Here is a 21,597-nt window from a genome sequence, read left to right as displayed (position 1 = left end):
GTTAAATTTGATCTGTAAGCCTGAACTACATTTGAGGTGCCCTCAAATTCTAGTAGGGAAGGGTGTGTGTGTGTGTGAGAGAGAGAGAGAGAGACGGGGAGGGAGAGAGAGAGTATGTGGGTGGGGGTGGGGGTTTAATATTCACTAATCCCTTAATCCCTGGTCAATATAGACTGGGGACTTCAAGTTTTCGAGAGAGCATTTCTTAGACCAGGGCATCTAAAGTGCTGAATTACTGAGGACTACTCTATCGACGACTGAATTGCTACTTCTTATATTTAGATATATTTAATTTGTGAGTTATGTGAATATATCAGTGCACTATAACATCCAAAAACTGATAATTCAACTAGCTAATTATTAACACTACTATATATTATTAAATCCATTCCACTCGTATAGTGAAAAGAAAATACTAATAGTAAAGGTAAAATTGATAAAAACAAGCAAGTTGAATTGAGTGGTTCATTGAGTTTTGGAGAATATTTTCGCTGTGTAAATAATAACACTTGTCTGGATGCCATTGCCAATGTGCCTCTAAGAGATTCAGGTGGTCAGACACTAGTGAGGTTGTCCAGGCTGGGTTATCAGGCCATTACCCATGAGGTCTGCTGTGTGGCTGACTTGCTTTTTCTTCAGGGGGAAAACAAGTTTATAAAGAGAACAGTGTGTGTCATACAGCTTCCAGGAATCTCAAGTGTTTGGCTTAGAATATTTTTTAAAAACTAAATTAACGCAAGTATTCAGAAATCAGACTCTGGGAGACTTCTCTTGAAAATAGTTACAAGGCTTCGTGAGTTAAGATTCTTTGGGTTGCAAGTAACAGAAATAGACTCTGGCTAGCTTAAACAAAAAGGAAATGTATTGGACAGACACAGAATTATCTCACTCATCCAAGAAACCGCTGACCAGACAAACCATGGGAAGAACAGGAACTGAGGGTTCAGTAGCAGTAGTTTGTAGAACTCTGCTATCAGCATGCTCTGCTCCAACAAATGATAGTCTGAGTTTAAAACCCCCAAATTCCTGGAGAATTGGATAAGCCTGGCTTGAGCCGTTGTTTCAGTTTATCTTTGGACCAATCAGCTATGGCCAGAGACAGGGTCTTCTAGTCTAGACAAGGCAGCTGTGGGCCCAACTCATAGTACTGGGCAGCCCCTGGAGAAGTAAAAGCAGGCAGCTCCCAAGGGGTATCTACCACAGAGTATTTTACCTTTGAGCTATTTTTCTTTTCCTCCTACCTTTAAAGACCTTGGTGAATTTTTTGTTCCACTCTTTGCTCAGGGAAGTTAAATGAGCCCTTGCCCCTATCCCTGGACACTTGATCAATGATTTTTGAGAAGTTCTGTCAAGTGTCAGCAGTTCTACTTAATCCAGTAACAGCAGTTGTTGGGTAGTTCCTCCTGTGACATCTGTTTGCTGTTTTTGCAATTTTTATGTATAAGTTCTACGTTGATTGTCATCTGATTATTACATATCTTTGAATGGGCTGACCGCAGGATGAACGGAATGGGTGGGGTAGTGAACTGGGCAATCTGGACTATGACTTGCGTTTATTGTCTCAAACATCCTCTCATCAAATCTGTTATTGCTTTTGTCCTAGAGGAACATTTTCCCTCAGTTCCCTCCCCCTTGACCTTTTCTTGAGAGGGACTGTTCAAAAGTAAGGTATTATTTCCTCTTTTTAAAAAATTATGGACTGTATAATTCTTACAGAAGAATAAATGAGATATACGTCTTATTAGTCTCTAAAGACTAATAATAAAAAGAACATTCATCTATAAATAGAACATTCCAGTATCTTAGAAATCCTTTATGTGCCCTGTCCTGATCACACCATTTGTCCCCTGGTGGTAACCATTTGCTGACTTTTGTGTTCATAATTTCCTCACTTAAAAAAAACTTTTAAAATCACCCACGTATGTATGTATGCCTAAGCATACATAAAAACATCGTGAGTACAAACCTAGCTGAATAGGGGAAGAGCTATATTGCTGTTGTTAGAAGAAGACTCCCAAAGGAAAATAAGCTGAACAGAGTCTCTTGGGCATGGATTACAAGAAACCCTTCTGGAGAAGTCTTTGGGCAAAGGCTTGAATGAGTCCTGGGAAAGTCAAAACATCTGGCAGGCCAGGAGTGTGGGCCAGGGATGTCCAGAGTAAAAATGGGTGGAGGGAGTGGGATTCTCTGTGTCTGTTGCTTCTCAGCTCACCATGACCAACCCCAGCACTCAAGGGTAGATAAAAAGCAGTAGTTTTCAAAATATGATTCCCTGGCCAGTAGTATCATCTGGGAACTTGTTAGAAATTCCTAGGTCTCAGTCTAGACTTATTGAATAGGCATCTCTGGGTTGGGGCCCAACAATCTGTGTTTTAACAAGCCCATCAGTAATTTTGATGCATAATAAAGACTAAAATTGTTGTGGTTAGTGCCACTGAGTTGCTTCTGACTTGCAGCAACTCTGCGTACAGCAGGGCGGAACCCTACCTGGTTGTTTTGCGCCATCCTCTCATCTTCCAGGGCTATGTCAGATGATGCTCCGCTGCTATTCATAGGGTTTTCCTGGTGAAAATTTTGGAAGTGGGTGGCCAGGCCCCTCTTCCTAGTCTGTCTTAGTCTCGAAGGTCCACTGAAACCTGTCCACTATGGGTGACCCTGCAGGTATTTGAAATATAGTTTTCAGCATCACAAGCACATGCAGCTGCCATAGTATAACAACCAACAGATGGATGGTGTGGTTCCCTGACCAGGAAATGAATCTAGGCCACAGTGATGAGAGTGCCAACTCTTAACCACTAGACCACCAGGGCTGGTTTAAAGCCTGAGATACATTTGGTAAAAGCATATACTCTACATATCCTCAGTTGATACAGGTTGTAGGGCATAGAGAGGAAAGCAGGAGCTCAATTAATTAGCATATGGGCAAGATAGGTTGAGTGTAGATAACACAATAATCCAGGCTCACTAGGCATTTTTTCCTCCATTAAAGAGGTAGTGCAAGGCAGCAGGTATCCAGGAATGACAGTCCTCAACATGGCTGTCTTTTGGTGATACTGCTTCAGTCTGGACTTTTGTCCTCTAAACTTGGTGCACAATTATTAACCCAGGCTCTCTCTTCATCATTCCACCTCAAGATTACCTTCAGTTCTATCCTCTTTCCTCTGCTCTGTGCCTTCCCTTTTCTGGGTTTACTCTCTTGTTTTGGTGAAGGTCAGCATTCAGTATTTTCTTCCAAAAAAGTGACGGAATGTAAATTTTTGGAGTCCTGGAGTGTCTGAAAATGTTTTCATTCTTTTTTCTTGCTTGATTATCATTTGGCTGAATTTAGAGGAATGTTGAAGACATTGCTCCATTGCATCTTATTCTTCAGTCTCTTTGCTTCTAGTGTTGCCGTTGAGAAGTCTAAAGCTGTCAATTCCTATTTTTTTTGTATGTGACCTGTTTTTTCCTCTCTGAAGCATGCCAAATCTTCTATCTGTCCCTAGAGTTCTGAAATTTCACAAGAATATGCCTTGATGTGCTTTTGTTATTTTGTTATTTTCATATAGGGTATTTTTTTTTTTAGTTCTGCTGTGACCTTTTCAATTTAGAAACTTGTGTCTTTTCATCTTGGGAAATTTTCTTGAAGTATTTTGTTAATTTTCGTCTCTCCATTTTCTCTGTCCTCTCTTTCTGTAATTCCTATTTATTTGTTTGTTTTGGATATTGTATCTCCTCGACTGACTGCCTTTTAAATTTTTTCATGTTTTAGCTCTTTTTTGTACTTGAAATGTTCCCTTTTTATAGCTTCTCATTCTTGTCTCATGGATGCAATGTGATCTCATCTCTCTGAGGATATTGATGATATTTTTGAAGTTTTCTTTGTTGCAAAGTTTCTGTTTGCTGTGAATTGCTTTTTTGTTTGGTTTTGGTTTGGGTCTCTGTCCTCTGTATTAGAGGTTTCCTTAGATGTCTGACTTGGTTGCTTTCTCATATTAAAGAGTCAAGAGCTGAAAAGCTGATTGGAAGCTCTGAGCATGTGTGTGCAGGGCTTGTCATTTGTGAACTTCATGAAATAATGGGTAGACCATTCGTTGGAGAGCTCCTGATATTAGTATTTTTACATCTTTACTCTTTTATCAAATTCCCCAGAGAAGACTCTTCCAATGTTCTGCCGGGTTCCCAGTATTCTGGAACCTGAACGGGAAATGAGGACTAGCAGACTTAGCATTCTGCTTCTCAGGACTTGTTCATCCACTCTTCTTTATTTGGACACCCCCTTCACCTACAGTTCCCTTGGCTGGGATGTCGAGGGTCAACAATGTGCATAGTTTCTCCTTCAACTCTTTCTCCTCTGACATTGGAGTTGAACTGGGCCTCTCTATAGGCCTAAAGGCATTTCTGCTATAATACCATTTGTACATGACTGAAAAACCTTGTGTTCTGCAAATTCGTGCTCTAAAATCGGGCTTCTGAGAAAAATATGGTTAGGAGAGCACTACTCAAAATTTTGTAATCAACGCAAACCAATAACAATTCTAATAAAAAAAAAAGTAGTGCAGTTAAATCTCCATGCACATTTGCATCCAGCCTGACTTAGTAGATCCTTTGTGGCCTTAAACTGAAGCATAGGTCCTTGAGAGCATTTGCTTCTAACAGAGATTAGTATCAAAATAAAAAGTCTGATCTGACCCAGGTGTGAGTGTCTCTTCATTGATTTTTTTTTTTAAATGTGGGGAAAATGCCTTTGCAGTTCCAACATCTGCACTCTCAATTCCTTCAAATGGTTAATGTAGTAGAAAATGTAGAGGTTCTTGAAGTCACTAAACCAGCCAATACTTGCAGTTAAGGATTTGGCCTTTTTTCTTTCTTTTTAGGATTTCATATGCTGTTAAGGCTTTCTCTTTAATTGTGAGAAATCTTACCCCTGGTAGCTTCAAAATGAATGGGAAAGGTCAAATATGTACCTATACAATTTCTGCATTATACTGTATCATCCCCCCTAGTTACCACTTGTGTTTGAATTAGTTCTCATTAAAGAAACACCTGTTCTATCTGAACAAATCATACACCTCACTTCTGTGGGGCATTTCTGCCCCCAGCCCTTGTGGCTCTAACTTAAATATTCTTGGATAATCCCCTCAGATTGCCAACAGTTCCCTTAGGGGAGGTATGTACTGTGCAGGGGCTCCATTCTTTCCACATCTCCATCCAGACTCCCCAGACTTTGGGCGGTGTACTTGCGGACTGGAGCTGTATTTGTTTCCTTGTTTCACTGTCATTTTTCTTTTTTCCCCTCAAGTTTTCATCCTTGTTGTTTTGAGGAAAACTTGAGAGAGGGCAGTGGAGTAGGATATATTACTCCACCATTTTTTATCCAGAAGTCTCCCAGGAACAGTAGTCTTCTAGGAAGGTGAACTCAAAGTTAGCTGGAATTTTACAGGTTGAGAAGTTTGCATCAGTCTCAGGGACTTCTGAAGAAAGGGAGGCTATGAGGATGGAGTGACTTAGAGGGAGGGAGAGGTGAAGGAAGCATTTCCCAAAACAGCAGGAGCTGTCGCTATTGATCTAATTTAATTGAGCCTGATTTAAGGTCTGTTTAGAGTATCTCTCTTGGTTTCTACGTTTTGAATCATCAGAATCACCTAGGAACTTGTGAAAAAGCAGATGCCTGGGCACCCTTCTGGAGGGCCCACTCTGGGAAATGCTGGCCGGGAGAAGAAGGGCAAGGACAGCTAGTGAGTGACTGTGATGAGGCATCTCACACATAAAGCTGCAGATAGTTCCATTTGTAGATCTGTGGCATTTCATAGGGATGTAAAAATTCCTGTGACCACTTTATCTGCAATGGCACAACTACTATCTAATTAAATTGAATCAATGGCTTTAAGCATAAAAATGAATTGTGTCTTGGGCCCTTTACAGTTATTACTGCTTTTTTCGAAACAGAATATTTGACTCTTACTATGAAACTCTCAATTTTCAGTTTCCTTTATGGCTTTTTTTCAAAGAGTAGAGATTTCTAAAACCTGAATTATCTGCCATGTGTACAACTACCTATTATAGCTCTTAGTCTTTACAGCATTTTGTACTTAATTTTTCTTGCACTGGAATAGAACTTTAAGAACAATTTAAAAGTTTGTGGCACTAAACACAAAAAAATGTACTTAGCCTACCAACTCTACTAGAAAATCAAGCTCTCTTTTTGAATATTTCTGGTCATTTGCCAACATTTCTTTATTATTTCATTTTTTTCTGTAGTGGGTATGAATCTTAGGCTCTCAAAACAGGTATGTAAGCCATATCTATTTTGCTTTTTAGTTGAACATAACTTCTATGTCAAGCCCTCATTTTGTAGAAGTTTAACCTCAGCCAAATCAGAGTTTCTTCAGTCAGTTCAGACTCTTGCTTCTGTTACCACCCACACATCTTTGGACTGAGAGTCAGTGCCAGGAGTGGCATGACTTCCTAGCGGGTGGGATGGGGGTGGGGACAAGCCACTTGCCCTCAAGTGGTTGTCATCTGTTCCCAAGTTATCGATTGTAAATCGGGTACAACATTGCTCTTGTGTCTGCCCTATCCTGTCCCAACCCCTCTCCAGACTATTCTTACTTGTGTCCTTTGGACACACACACGATATTTGGATGCCTTTTTCAGAGATGTTTATCAACAAGCAGCTCTCTTGTTTTTCCATCCTATGACTCCCTATCTTCCACAGCTAAGGGAATCTGTATTTCCTCTAGGATAGGAAAAACTGGATTTTATATAATCACACATTCTATTTAATCCATTTGGTAACATACAATTTTTGCCATATACTCAAAAGATCAGGCTATAATAACTGAAAAAATGATCTGCTTTTCTACAGAAGCACCCCTCTTTGGAGGCAGTAGATACCTTAATATTCAATTTGAGTAGAGGAAGGGTTATGGGACAAAAAGAAATTACTAGAAATGAGAATATCAGTTTAAAATATGAAAATGTTACCCATAAAAATTATGTTGGGATTTGGGGCCAGCCCTGTGGCTGAGTGGTTAAAGTCCCATGTGCTTTGGTGGCCCGAATTCCAATGTTCAGATCCCAGGTGTGGACCTGCTCCACTCATCAGCTATGCTGTGGAGGCATCCCACATACAAAGTAGAGGAAGATTGGCACAGATGTTAGCTCAGAGCTAATCTTCCTCAAGCTAAAAAAAAAAAAAAAATAGAGGAAGATTGGCCATGGATGTTAGCTCAGGGCAGATCTTCCTCACACACATGCACACAAATTATGTTGGAACTTATAATATATATTAATATCTAGTATGTATTCTAGATTCTTAATTTTAGTTTGGTGTTCTATTTTTCTTTATGTATATTATTTCCAAATATCCCTTTGGGGAAATGGAAAGCTGGCAGCAGTGAGAGGTGGCTCACTGGCATGGACTCTACATGATGAAGATGTGGTCTTGCAAATCTGATTTTGGGTTAAGAACTGGGAGCACCTGGTATTAGTATACATTCCCTTCAAAGGAAGCACATACTCTGCTTCCAGGAAGATGCAATAGACATGCTTTCCTCTACTCCTCCCAGTAAGTATAACTAAAACCCTGGACATTTTATATAAAACTAACATAAGAAGACTCTAGAGAGAAGAGGCAGATCAGCTAGGAGCCTCAGGACCTGAGGAATGACATAGTAGTGAGCACTGTGGGTTTTCTTTTTGCTTCATACATTGCAGACTCGATACTGCATCCCAGAAAATGCCAATAGGTGCAGACAAAAAAAGTCCCAAGAAAAGCCTGATCTCTCTAGCCAAAGGATAGGAAAGGACACACAAGGCAGAAAACCTTTAGATAATAAACACTAGACTCCAGTCAAATAACACAGAAAAAGCCACAGTCCTATTTCTCCTCCTCTAGCTGAGACCAAATGGAGGAGTCTAGACTTCTACCCTCTTGAAATATAACAAGGCACCCCAACACCTGCGCTGGGGTGGTGTCAGAGAAGGCCAGGTAGGGGTCTGAGACTTTCATCCCTGCTAGGCAATAATGAATCACCACCCCACCCAACTGCCAGCCCTTGTGGTGTCAGTGGACCACATGGTGAACCTGGACTTCCACTTCCACTTGGTGGTAAGAAGGTGGCCCTTCCCCTCCCCACTAGAATGATCTCAGAGGGGACCTAATGAAGAGTCAAAACTTTCAGCAACACTCAGTGATAACAAGGCCACCTCCCTCCCTCACCGTGTCAGTGGAGTCCAAATGCTGAGCAGTAATGAAGGATCTCTCTCCAGCCAGCATGGTATCAGTGCAGGCCTAGTGGGGAGCTTGAACTTCTGCCCCTGCCTAGTAGTGCTAACAATCCCCTCCCACTCTGGGAGTCAACAGACGACAAATGGAGGACCTAGACTTCTTTCTCCACCTGAAAACTAAAGAGAAAGAAAAATTCTTGAGAGCAACTAGAGAGAAATGACACCTTACCTATTACCTATAGGAAAAAAAAGTGGAATCCTAAAAATTGTTAAAGCAACCTACAGGAAGGCAGGAAAAAGAAAACAGAGAAATAAAAATACAGAGAGATCAAATAAAAAGTAAAATAGCAGATTTAAGGCTTAACATGTCAACAATTACACTAAATCTAAATGATTTAAACATACCAAGTAAAGGAGATTGGCACAGTAGATTTTAAAATGTGACCCAACTACATGTCGTACAAATGACTCACTTCAAATAGCTCAAATGATATATGTAGGTTAAAAGTAAAAGGATGGAAAAATATATACTTTGCAAACTTAAACAAAAGAAAGCAGAAGTCGGGGCCAGCCCTGTGGCCAAGTGGTTAAGTTCATGTGCTCTGCTTCAACAGCCCAGGGTTTGACCGGTTCAAATTCTGGGCATGGACGTGGCACCGCTCATTAGGCCATGCTGAGGCGGCATCCCACATGCCACAAATGGAAGGACCCACAACTAAAAATACACAACTATGTACTCGGGGGCTTTAGGGAGAAAAAGGAAAAATAAAATCTTTGAACAACAACAAAAAAAGAAAGCAGAAGTGGCTGAATTAATATCAGATAAAGTATACTTAGAGTGAAAAAAATTACCAAGGACAGAGAGGGACACTATGTAATGATAAAAGGGTCAATCCCTCAAGAAAACATAGTAATCCCACATATGGTCACCATGTAACAGAACTGCACAATTTATGGAGCAAAACTTGATAGAACTGAAAGGAAAAATAGACCAATCCACAATCTAGTTGGCGACTTCAACATTTTTCTCTCAACAATTAATAGAATAACGAGAGAGGAAATCATCAAGGATATAGAAAAGCTCAAGAGCACCTGTTGGTTGACCGACAGGATCTAATTGACATATAAAACACTTCGCCTGACAACAACAGAATATGTATTCTTTTCAAGAACCCGTGGAACATATACCAAGATAGACCAGATCCTAGGCCATAAATCAAACCTCAACAAATTTAAAAGAATTGAAATCATATGAAGTATGTTCTCTGACCACAATGAAATCAAATTAGAAATGGATATCAGAAAGATAGTAGAAAAATCTCCAAACACTCATAAAGCAAACAACACACTTCTAAATAATGAAGGGGTCAAAGAAGTCTCAAGAGAAAAAAAAATATACTGAACTGACTGAGAATGAAAATGCAACATATGAAACTTTGTGAGACAAAGCTAAAGGAGTACCAAGATGGAAATTTGTGGTATTAAATGGTTGCATTAAAAGGAAGTACATATATTGTATAAGTTCTTCCTAAATGGTGATACAAAAGGCAATGGTAGGGTAAGAAATGAGCTTTTTAGATCCTGGGAGACCCTACTCCATCAGGGCAATGTTACCAATAGGTGTGTGCCCTGATTAAAGACCTGGGCGTCAAGGGAAGCAGTGCTCCTCAGATACTCTGAATCTGCCCCTGTCCCGCATGATTACTTTGCTTTTTGCATGTTCCTTATCCTTGGTTAAGAATAAATTGGGAGCTATGTTAGTTAGAGTATAGGATAAGCTACTGTAACAAAGACATCCCCAAATACAGTTGCTGAAATGAAATAAAAGTATATTTCTTTATAACCCAACAGTCCAGTGATTGCTAGTGGTCTAGGTTGGTGACTCTGTTCAGCTCTATGAGGTCATTTAGTGATCGAGGTTCCAGTCATCTCTTTGCTCTACTTAACCTCTAGGACAGGCCTGTCCAGTAAGAATTTCTGCAATGATGGAAATATCTTGTATCTGCACTGTCCAATATGATAGCCACTAACATGTGTGAAATCAGGGGACTTAATTTGTGATTTTATATAATTTTAATGAATTTAAATTTAAAATTAAACACATACAAGTGGCTACTATGTACCATATTAGACATTGCAGCTATGGATATTGCTCTGTTCTGCATGATTGAAGGTGATTCACCACCACATTTTTATTCTAATCCACAGAAAGTCAAAAAACTAGAAATGGAAGGCAAGTAATATCTTTTTGGGCAGGTGAAAGTTAAATTATAAATCAATTCTACTCGTGTTTCATTGGTGAAAACTTAACCACTGTGTTGGGGGTTCCCAGCACCAGCCTCAGATTCAGTGCTTTACTAAGAGGGCTCACAGGACTCACTTGTATGAGTCACAGGATAATACTCGTGACTATGATTTATTACACCAAAAGGATACAAACAAAATCAGGAAAAAGACACAAGGGGTAAATTCTGGAGAAAATCAGGCACAAACTCCAAGAGCCCGCTCCCAGTGGAGTCACACAGGATGTACTTAATTCCTCCAGCAATGGGTTGTGACAACATGTGTCTACCAGGGAAGTTCATTAGTAACTCAGTCTGCAAAGTTTTTATTGGGGAATCCTCTGCTTAGCATCTGTTAAAATGTCAGATTCTCAGAAGGAAAGCAGGTGGTTAGTATAAATCACATTGAACAAACAATTTAGGCACTCTTATCATTTTGGGAAAGTTCTGTATTGAGGAGGGGAACTCTTTACCATTCAAGTTCATAGATGCCAGCCAAGAGCCAAGCCTGTAAGCAGGATAGCAGACTTAGGCCTACTATGTTCTTTTGTCAGCATAGCCATGCCTGCCTGCAAAGGAAAATGGGGAATGTAGCCTCTAGATGGGTAGTCACATGTCTAATTCAAACTCTATTACTGTGGAAGAAGTGGAGGATGGATCTGAAGGGATAACTAACAGTCTGCCATGAAATTTACACACTTTGTGACTTTGTACAAGTTGTGTAGACTCTCTGCTCCTATGGTTAATGCGTGTGCCTCTGAAATAATATATACATTGAACCATGCTTAGCACACAGTAAGTGCTCAATAACAGTTAGTTATATCATTATTATCATTATTATTATTCGTCTATTCTTAGAGCATGTGAGTTGGTTTATCTCTTCCTTCCCATTCTTAACTCACCAGAAACTTGGAAGTTTTATCAGGAGTGGAGTCTTGACTGCTGCCTCCCTATCAGCTTTCTCTCTTGCAGACTTTTGGATCATTTTCATAGTGTAACCTAAGTGTTCTCAAGCCCCTAGCCTTTGGAGATAATCCTTTCCTTTAGCATCCAAATATAATAAACAGTGTCTCCATCCCAAGCCGACTATAGGAGATTCAAACCTTTCCCCAATCTTCCTGAGTATTCTTGATTTCCTTGGAGAGGTCGTACACCTCCTGGTTGCTGCCTCTCACTTCTTGCTTTGAACTCTTACCTTTGATCACTTCTCTGAATCTTCCTGTATTTTCAATCTTTCATTGTCCATTTTGCCCCAAAGGTGGACGTGAAACTCCCTTCATTCTTCAGAAACAGGCTAGCACAAGGCTGCCATATATTTGCTTTATGTTGGTGAACAAAACTCATTGAAGTTTGATGAGTGAGAGAGAAGATAAATTAAAATATGCCGCTAGACGTCACAGTGTCTGGAGTTCCTGAGTCATCTCTGCCACAGGTGTTCCTTATCATTTACTCTTTTTGCCTCTCGCTTCCCTGGCACTGTCTGCCCTTTTGCTGGAAACTGCTACAGAAAACTGGATCTCTTCTAGATACTACCCCTAGATCCCAACCTCCTTACCCTCTGCCACCAGAAGAAACTGAAAAAAATCTTCAGCATTTAAAAAGCAAACAAACAAGAAAACCCCCAAATCAAAAACTCTTTCCCAGAAAGTGGCTCTTTATCTTTCTGTTTTATTAATGATTTTATTTAATTCATCCTCTGTGCTCTTTCATAACTTGGACCTGATGGCTTTAGCTTCATTTCTACTACTTCACTTCCCTCTTAGTGCTTTAGCTATTAACTATTAGCTATTAGCTATTCAGTTCCTCCAACATGCTCTTTCCTGCCTCTGAGCCTTTGCACATGCTCTGCTCACTGCTTGAAACACTTTCGTTACCTCTCCAACTGGCTGAATCCTATACATTCTTTTGATATGAACTTAAATGTCATTTCTTCTGGGAAGCCTTTCCTGAGCCCTCTGCTATAGACTAGACTCTCCCACTGTGCACTGCCATAATAGCAATAGTGGTTTCCTAGGGCTGCTATAACAAATGGACACAAACCGGGTGGCTTAGAAAAACAGAAATTTACTCTTTCATAGTTCTGGAGGCTAGATATCTAAAATCAGTGTGAGCAGGGCCAAGCTCTTTCTGAAGGCTCTGAGGGAGGCTCCTTCCTTGCCTCTTCCAACCTTCTGGAGGTTATCTGCAATCCTTGGTATTACTTGCTTTGTAGCTGCATCTCTACAATATCTGCCTCCATCTTCATATGGACTTCTCCCCTCTGTGTCTCTCTGTATCTCGTCTCTTCTTATAAGGCCCACCCTAATAACCTCATCTTATCTTGATTACATCTGAAAGGATGTTATTTCCAAGTAAGTTCACATTCACAGGTACTGGGGGTTAGGACTTCAGCATATCTTTTTAGGGGACACAATTCAACTCGTAATAGTAGCACACATACTTAGCATATAGCATAGTAGTTATTTCTTTAATTGTTTCCCCTAGACTGTAAGCTCCTGGAGAGAAGTGACCTAGTCTGTCTGATTCGTCATTATATCCCCAGGGCCCAGCAGAGAATCTGGCACAATGCAGTTCTTCAGAGAATATTTGAATAAATGAATACATTCAAATCCAAAATTCTCTGTGCTTTATTCTTCCATCCAACCTCTACTTCTTCCCTCTCTCAAAGCCTCAGTGTCCTCTGAAATTCCTGAATCTTTGTCACTAATCACCAAAACCTACGGAACCAGCTCCTAGCTATCTTTTGTTGATGGCTACCATTGCCTTCTCTCCTCTAGCCATTCTCCATTCTCCGTTCTCCACCCTGAAACTTGAGTGATTATATTAAAATGTAAATCTCATATGTTATTCTACTTCTTAAAATCTGTCAATGCCTTCTCACCATATATGGAATAAATTCCAACATTTTTAATATGACTTCTGATGCTGTGAATGATCTGATCCTAGCCTCCCTCTCCACCCCCTCTCAACCACCTTCCCTCATGTCCTTTGTGCACTGGAGATAATGTAGTTTTTATTGTCTCAACCATAGTGTGCTCTTTGTTGATTCAGATGTTTGCACACGTTGTTCCCTCTGCCTGGAATGCTCTTCCCACCTATCTTGGCCTGACTAATTCCCATGTATGTTTCACATCTCAGCGAAAACTTTACTCTCTCAAGGAAGCCTCCATGACTGCCCTACCCAGGCTTAGTTAGGTCCCCCTGCTTCTAGTGCCCCTAGTATAGGTTCTCAGTGCACCTCACATTTCTCTCTTGTAAACCTCATCACACTTATGTTCTTTGTTCAATGTCTGTCTTCCTTGCCATAGTGTAAGCCACATGACAGCCAGGGCCAACGTCTAGCTTATTCACCTCTGCATCCTCAGCATTACCTGACATATATGGTGCTCAACATATTTTTGTTTGAAGAATGGATGCATTAGTTGACTGCTATTTCTCGTTGTTATTTGATTAGGTTAATTTTGGGAAGCCCACTTGTGATGCACAGTTTCTAGAAAATCAGAGTATGTGGCTCTTGCTTAGCTTCTCTCAATTCTTGACCTCTATGGACTTTCCCTTGCTCAGAACCACTCTGCTGGAGGAAGAGGTCTATAGTGGTTAGGGTGAGGAAAGCTTTCTTAGAAGACAGAACTTTTGTATTGCTGGGGTTGAAAAGGGGAAATCTTTACTAAATTCCCAACCTAGTGTTGAAGTGGGATGGAAGGACTGTGCGCGGTTATGCAGATTGCCTCTCTCACCACCACTCTCGACAGGGCCAGGAGAGAAGGGCAGACAAAGAATACTGCTGGTGCAAAAGAAAAGAGAGGTAGACGTACATGCACTGACTATTTATTGCCTTCTCTGGAAGTTCTTAGATTGTTTCTTTCTAACTCTTGGTATTTTTCCTTAAGATGAAGATACATAAGTGCAAAGTATTTGTAATTTCCCCACTCATTGACCAACAGTATTATGTCCCCAAGAATTAAGATGTCTTATATTTGATCATCTATGTATGCTTTCTTCAATCAACAAATGTTTGTTGAGGCCTCCTATGTTCAGGTTCTGGGCTATGGGCCCAAGATGCAAAGATGAATACAATAGAGTCTGCCTTCTTGAGGAACACACATGCTGGCTAGAAAGAAAAACCCATCAATTTTGAGATGTGATACAATGTGGTAGGTGCCATGACAGACAGCTATGTGTAGTGTATGAGGAATTGTATGAGGAACTTGGAGGAGGGAGGCAGAACTTCTAGTTTTTATTTGGAAGCTTGCATATTGCTATGTCTTATACAAGTGGTTGTATCATCTCAAAGGCTTTTGATTGCATCTTTAAATGTATTCCCTGTATTAACATGTCTTGGGATTTTCTACATCATCTCTTAGTTCCCTGGGGGGTAATGGGACCTAAAATTTAAGGGTAAGGTGCCTGGAGGCAGGTAGACCTGGATTTCAACCTGGGCCTGTGTCTTACCTTTCAGCTAAGTTACTTAGGGAAATCACTTACTTTCCCACATCTGTAAGAGTGTGCAAGTGTGAGATTAAATGATATGATCAATGCAACACATTTAACATGGTGCCTGGCATGCAGTAGGTGTTCAGTTAATCATGTGACGCATAATGATGTTTCGGACAATGATGGACTGACCACTTATAAGACAGTAGTCCCATAAGATTAGTACCATATAGCCTAAATGTGTAACAGGTTATACCATCTAGGTTTGTGTAAGTACACTTTATGATGTTTGCACAACAGCGAAAACCCCTGACATATTTCTCAGAACATATCCCTGTTAAGTGACATATGACTGTATACCTTTTTCCAGGTGATTGCAGGTTTTTTTTGGTGGTGGTACTGGTAACAGAAACTTGTTCATATTAAGCTTCATAGGACACACAGAGGCTTAGTTGCTAATTTTTTTTAAAAGGTGTTTATTGGTATAAAAACAATTTAAACATTATATAAATACAATATAAATATTTCCTTTAAAAATATGTATAAGTTAGCAATTTACTTGAGGTAAGCCTACGCATTCCAAGAAATGATCCGGCTCTGAAACAATGAAGACTTTGAAGCTGCATAGCCATTTTACATTATCTTTTCAAAACTAATACATAAAATATTTCAAGTGGCACTTCATAAAAATATAAATATCTATCACTTATATAAATTAACTCAATATCATATATTTAAATATCAATAAGTTAAAAATAATTAAAATAGTGTCCTAACGCTCATACTTTTAGTTCTTCATAGAGAACAACATAAGTTATGTGCCCAGTGGACAGGTTTCTGACCAGAGGAAGGAATGCCCATGAACTACAACAATCTTAGATGCCAAGGTTACATTATCCGAACAGCTCTCAGGCTGAACTGCAGGAAATCCTCAAGGCTTCGAAGGATGAGGTGAGTTGTTGTGTTCTTCAGCCACTCATTCTGTGAATGCAGCTTAGCCAGCAGGCTGCTTTTTGCAGTTGGGTCAGGGGTGGTTACTTCTGGATTCTTCATCTGAAGAGAAAAGAAAACAAAAAGAATTATTTAAATATTGAACAAATCCTTTTCAGTGGAGGGATGCTCTGGGCTGTGGGAAGATGTTCAAATTTGGGGTGAAGGAGATTAAATGGGGCTACTTGCCCTGACTTGCCCAGATAGGAGGAGGTGCTTCTCCTCCGAGCCCACCCTGTGTGGGAGGCCCTTTCTTAGCAACTGAATTCCAATCATCTCCTTGCTGCTCTGTCTCCATTGGACCGTAAACATCCTGAGGGCAGCCACAGTATCTTATTTGTCTTTGACTCTATTATCCTAAACAGTGCTTGGCACATAGTTGAAATTCAATAGATGAATGAAGAAGCTATAGTTAAAGCCTATTTTAAAGGATTCTTCACTGGCCTCTAACTCTAATATTTTTCTGTTGTTTCATTCTCACCCCGCAGCCCAGCATCTATTGAGAGTCCACTGACCTACTGCTGTAGAGAGGACTGGGAAATACCTTTCGATAGACACACTGACATGGGGATAATTAACTGGGGAAGGACTTGCGCCGCTAAGTATGGTCCTAGAGCACTGCAGCATGAGCATCACCTGGAGCTTGTTAGAAATGCAAATTTGAGGTTTCGCCACAAACCTGCTGAATGAAACTCTGCATTGTAACAGGATTCCCAAGGGATTCATGTGCACATTAAAGTGGGAGAAGCCATGGTTTAAGGCAAAAAGCAGAAAAGGCAGAGGCAAAATTAGCCCGCATGTGCCCGCCTCTCTGTCTAGGCCCTTCTCATGTGGCTTTGTTTGGCTCATCCACATGCTGTGACTTCAAGCCTCCATTGAGTGGCATTTGAGTGGCTAGCTCATGGTGACCAAAGCCCTTGATACCTTCTCTTCCAGCTTTTAGCCTTTGGCCATTTCTCTGCATTAACTCTTCTGGCAAAAAGTAGGGGAAAAGAGTTGAAACTACCATAATGACAAGAAGGTCACTTGGAAATGATTAAAATATTAAAATAATTTTTGTGCTCTCTGTTCTTTGATATCATGGATCCCTGAGCAGGGTTGGATATGCTTCCTTCTGCCTGTACAGATATTTTTTTCTTATTTCCTAAGCTATTAGAAGTCGATGTTAAAATCCACCTCATTTAACAGTTTAAAATACAGTTATTGATGTCTTTTGCAGAAGAGAGCCAAAAAAAGTTTTAACTATCAGGAAATATTTCTCAGATCTTTTCGTTTACATGTGGCCATCTCTTTTAAATTGGCTCTGCATTCCTGAGTTATCTAGGCTGCTTTCTTTGTGCCTCTCTTCCCCACGCCAGGTGAGGAGATGAGGACACACTCACCTTTTGCATCAGGATCTGGACCAGGACTTTGGTACTGATCTGCATAGTCTTGATGTTTTCCTTTTCACCCTTGAACTCGTTCTGGAGGTACTCCAGGTATATCTGAAACTCCGAAAGACCAGTGGTGATTTTCATCAGGCAGGTCTCCTAAGAGGAAAGATGGTGGGAAAATTGGTTATTGCTAGGAAGATATAACTGATTACATTAAAATTAACGGTGTTAAAATTGCTGTAATTCAGTAACTTTTCCTTCTGCTCCTCCAAGGAAATTCAAGTACTTCTTAGGCATCATGTTTTGAGACATTGGGCAGCATTAGCTGCCCCATTTTAAATATCTGGACAATCAAAGACACCACTTAATTTTACCTAGAGCCTAACAGATGTTAGAATGTGACATTTTTGATTCTCCCCTTAATGTTCTTCCCTCTGGCTGCACTTCTGCCCTTGTCAATGTTGGGCTGAAACCTCTTTTTACAGAGTGATCGGAAGCCAGTGTAGGTTATCTCACTATCTGGAAGGAGAAGGGTGGAGAGAATGACCTCAGCAGGGAGGGCAGACCTGGACTCTGCCAAGGGCAACCAAAGAGAAGAAAGCTCCTGGATCATCTTACCAGATGAACTAGCTAAACCTACTGGGGTTTCTAATGTTTGACAGTCATGAAAATCCCAACACTTGGGGGCCATCTCTGACCATGCTGTTCAAAGACAAGTTTCCTTTAAAAAGCTTTAAGTTGACATCCTCATGAAATTTACATGATGTTCCTTACATCTGTCCCCCTCTTTGTTGCCTGCTTGGTCTATATGTATACAGGCACTGCATGCAAGAGGGAGAACTTTTGCCTAAGGAATAGCTGAAACTGAAAGTGATGAGTTCGTACCTGATTGAACCCAGATTGGAAGCATCCGTCTTTTTCTGCCATCTTTGGAAGATTCAGGTTGTTTTCTGCCAGTACCTCCTTGCTGTTTTCACACTTGCTAAAATTGTTACACATCTGGGAAGGAAGACCAGAATTGTTATTGTCTAAGTGCCCCTAAAACAAACACCACTAGAGGGCCATTCATGTTTTACCATGGCCAGGAAATTCTCTAAAAAAAATGAAGTCACAACCCACTAGCATCCAGGCAACCAAGGTCTGGTGGAGGTGGGCACACGTGGGTTCAGTCCCAGGCTCACCTGTGACTTCAGGCTTGTTACCTATCCGAGTCTCAGTGCCCTTTCTCTCCAAACTGGGGATAACGAAACACCTCCCTTGTAAGTTTGTTGTGAGGATGAGACACAGTATTTATATAAAGTGCTTGGCACATAGTAGGTACTTAATAAATGACAGCAATTTTGATGATAATTGGGTGAGTATAATTCAAGCCATAGAAAGCTCCAGCTGGAAGGACCTGTGAAATCATCTAGTCCAATCACATAATTTTACAGATGGGGCCCAGATGTGGTAGGGAATTTGCTCTCAAGATCATAGGGCTGGTTCTGCAGAATCAGAATTGGATTTGGGGCTCCCAATCCCCTCTTCCTGTGGTCTTTCCTTTCTACCAAATAGAGCCAAACTGCCTTGCATTTAAAGCTTGGGAGCTACTTTAACGTATCTGTGATTTTGCCACTTGGGTTGGCTATTAGGTATGCATCTTGTATGCTGCAGTGACTTTGGGGAGTCCCTAACCACTGAGCTTGCATAACCTAAAAGTACTGTGACTGTCTTGAGAGGCTGAACAGTCATTTTAGGTGCTACTTTTCTAATTCTCCCAAAGTCCAAGGGACAAAAAGAAGATGGACAGACCTTAGTTTTTGGTTAGGGAAAAGGGAGTCCTGAGAAACAGTGACCCTCAACTCATGCCAAGTAGGAAGGTGAGAATTGGCTAGGGGCCATAGATTCCAGCCCCATTCTGTATTTTCCAGGAGGCAAAGGGCCTCCCTAAGACCAGCAGCAGAGGAGAAATACAGAAGACAGTCTGCCCTTTTGGCCTCAAGTCTAAACTGCCCCAGAACCCAGCAAAGACCTCCCAATGCACAAGCTCCCATCCACATCCAAGGGCAAGACGAATGCCCACATGGGCCTTTCATTACCCTCTGTCAAGCCTACCCACCTCATTTTTCAGGGCAGAGATTTTGCCGAGGATGTACTTAATGTGCTGTTTGGTTTTGTCTGCAGTGGTGAGTAGTGGTCCATTTGAGGTGGTTTCATCTTCTCCCAGGGGTAGTGGGGTGGGGAAAGCAGTAGCCATCACCAGGAGCAGCCCCAGGGAGAAGGCAACTGGAGTGACGGTGCCTGTACCGGAGGGAAGGGAGAGCAGCCAGTGAGCAGACTGCACAGCTGGGGGAGCTGTGCTTCTGGTTGCTGGCTGCCAGCCAGCCCTCACGCAGACACACACCCCTCCCTCACCCAGGGACGGGGGCCAGGCAGTTCCAGGGCTAGGGATTTCCTTCACTTACTTGTGAAGAGGGAGTTCATAGCTGGGTTCTGGAGGGCAGATGAAGCTCTCTTTCGTTCCTGGTGGGCTCGAGGGCAGAATGAGCCTCAGACATCCCCAGTCTCATATTTATTGGGGGTTGAGACTCTAATATTGAGACTCATGGGAAAATCCCACATTTGATAAATCTTTGTTGGAGGGTGGGGGTGGGGCCAGAGCGGGTGGGGCTGATTGGAAACCTTATTAAGGATTGTGCAATGTGACGTCCTTTAGCATCACAAGAATCACAACTGGGGAAAAAGTGCCGCTTAGGTCATTACAAGCGTAGCCCTAAGAAGCTCACTTACTTTCTTTTCCTTTTTTTTGTGACTCAGCATTTTGGCACGTCTTGAGAAAGAAAGTAAAGCTGAAGTCATACACACAGTTTAACAAGGGGGAGGAAATAAGCTGACTATAATTTAAAAAATACTTTAATTACCAGATTAACAGGCTAGAATTCAGTATTCCAGTTTATTCACATTTGTAAAAAATCTAAGGTGTTCTGACCTAAGTTTCCTGAGACCACACCACAGCCCATCCGCCCAGGGTTACAAATAAGGTGATACTACCGATCATCTGGAGTGTTTTTCTTTCCTGGCTCTCGCCGTGACCAGTTGTTGCAGAACTGCCTGATTGCCCCCAAATCTTGTGTAGTTATTGCTAGGAGTCTTCAGGTGCAGCGGGTGGTGCATACATAAATGACTCCTTTCTGCCGCCACGTGGCATCTGCTAGTTTCCTCCTCACCTGCTCCAGCCCGCTTCAGCCAGGTCAGCTACAGCCCTGCTCTCTCCCTAGTGGCCCGCTGGGGGTCCTCTCAGTGAAGACTTTGATCTCTGTGCCAAGGGAGTTGTTTTGGGCTGCTGGAGCTGTCCTCACCACCAGCAATGGGACGATCCCCCAGGAGCCTAGGCAGGTGCTGGGTCTGCTGGAGCCCTCAAGTTACTGCAGTCCGCTTGGTTCAGGGCAGAAGTAGGGAGAATACTACTCACCTCTTTGATGGGATGTCAAAGGAGGACCTTGTTGCATTTTCTGGAGCTTGTGTTCATAGTTCCCTCCTGCTGTATGACTTGATTTGAATCCAGAGACAGCTGGGAAGAAACCTATTAACACAGGGCTCGAGGCTCTAAATCACGCTTCCCCTCCAATGCCCCCGCCTTCCTTATTGGGTAGAACTTGTGTAGGCTCCCTCTGCCCTTACAATGACGTCCCTTGCAGGAGGGTCCTTGGTCTCATGCAAATAGACTCTAGACTCAGCTGCACTACCAGTCTCTCAGACACCCAGACAGCTCTGAAGATTAGCTCCAGGCTGAAACTAGACTCTTGCAGGCACCAAGAAATTATTTACAAAACACAGTGTTAACATCACAATCGGCTTCTTTGCTTTGCACAGGATCTCTTAAGAATTGCTAAAACAAGGACCTCTGCTAGGGTATTTAAAATATGAATCAATTTACTCAAGTTTTGTTTTGCGCACAACACTGTAGGACCCACCTGTTGGGGAAAGTGAGGTCATCCATTCTTTCACTAACTTTCTAAACAGAAACAGGTCCTGTGGAGGTAGTGGGGTTTTAGTTTGAAAATGAAAATGGGACAGGATGGCTGAATGGTTTCGCTTCTAGTGCTCTTGGTCTTGAGCAACTCAGACACCCCCAGCAGAGTCCTCGCTCCTACGCTGAAGGAAGCCATGTTTCCTGGCTCCCTTGCGATGCGTGTGATAGGCCTCTGTAGTGTGGGATTGCTTTTTCTCACATATCTATTTTCTAGAAAATATGACTCAGTAAATTTCAAGTATGTAGTGACTCAGCAACAACATACAGATTTTTCTTTTCAGTTAAAAGTTTTTTA

General features: G+C 41.5%; 1 protein-coding gene and 1 long non-coding RNA gene across 3 annotated transcripts; one reads left to right on the top strand and one right to left on the bottom strand.

The window, feature by feature from the left end:
- Positions 1–15,744: 15,744 nt before the first annotated feature.
- Positions 15,745–16,970, top strand: LOC139082832 (uncharacterized). Its single transcript, XR_011539101.1, has 2 exons — positions 15,745–15,878; positions 16,406–16,970. It is a non-coding gene; the product is annotated as an uncharacterized lncRNA (long non-coding RNA).
- Positions 15,816–20,832, bottom strand: IL6 (interleukin 6). 2 transcript variants are annotated; one of them, XM_070615933.1, is made up of 6 exons: positions 20,321–20,832; positions 19,735–19,792; positions 19,389–19,570; positions 18,176–18,289; positions 17,300–17,446; positions 15,816–15,980 (listed from the first exon to the last, which is right to left on the bottom strand). In XM_070615933.1, exons 2-6 carry the CDS (start codon positions 19,751–19,753, stop codon positions 15,816–15,818), a joined length of 627 nt encoding a protein of 208 aa, XP_070472034.1. In that variant the 5' UTR covers positions 19,754–19,792; positions 20,321–20,832. The 2 variants fall into 2 exon arrangements, with proteins under 2 accessions (XP_070472034.1, XP_008533801.2); XM_008535579.2 differs by lacking the exon at positions 20,321–20,832 and having other exon boundaries at positions 19,735–19,888.
- Between the last annotated feature and the right edge of the window lie 765 nt (positions 20,833–21,597).

This window comes from Equus przewalskii, chromosome 4 (genome assembly GCF_037783145.1).
Source record: "Equus przewalskii isolate Varuska chromosome 4, EquPr2, whole genome shotgun sequence".
In the NCBI taxonomy this organism is placed as follows: Eukaryota; Metazoa; Chordata; class Mammalia; order Perissodactyla; family Equidae; genus Equus; species Equus przewalskii.
Note: the sequence above shows the minus strand (reverse complement) of the source record. Positions and strands in the feature narration are given on the sequence as shown.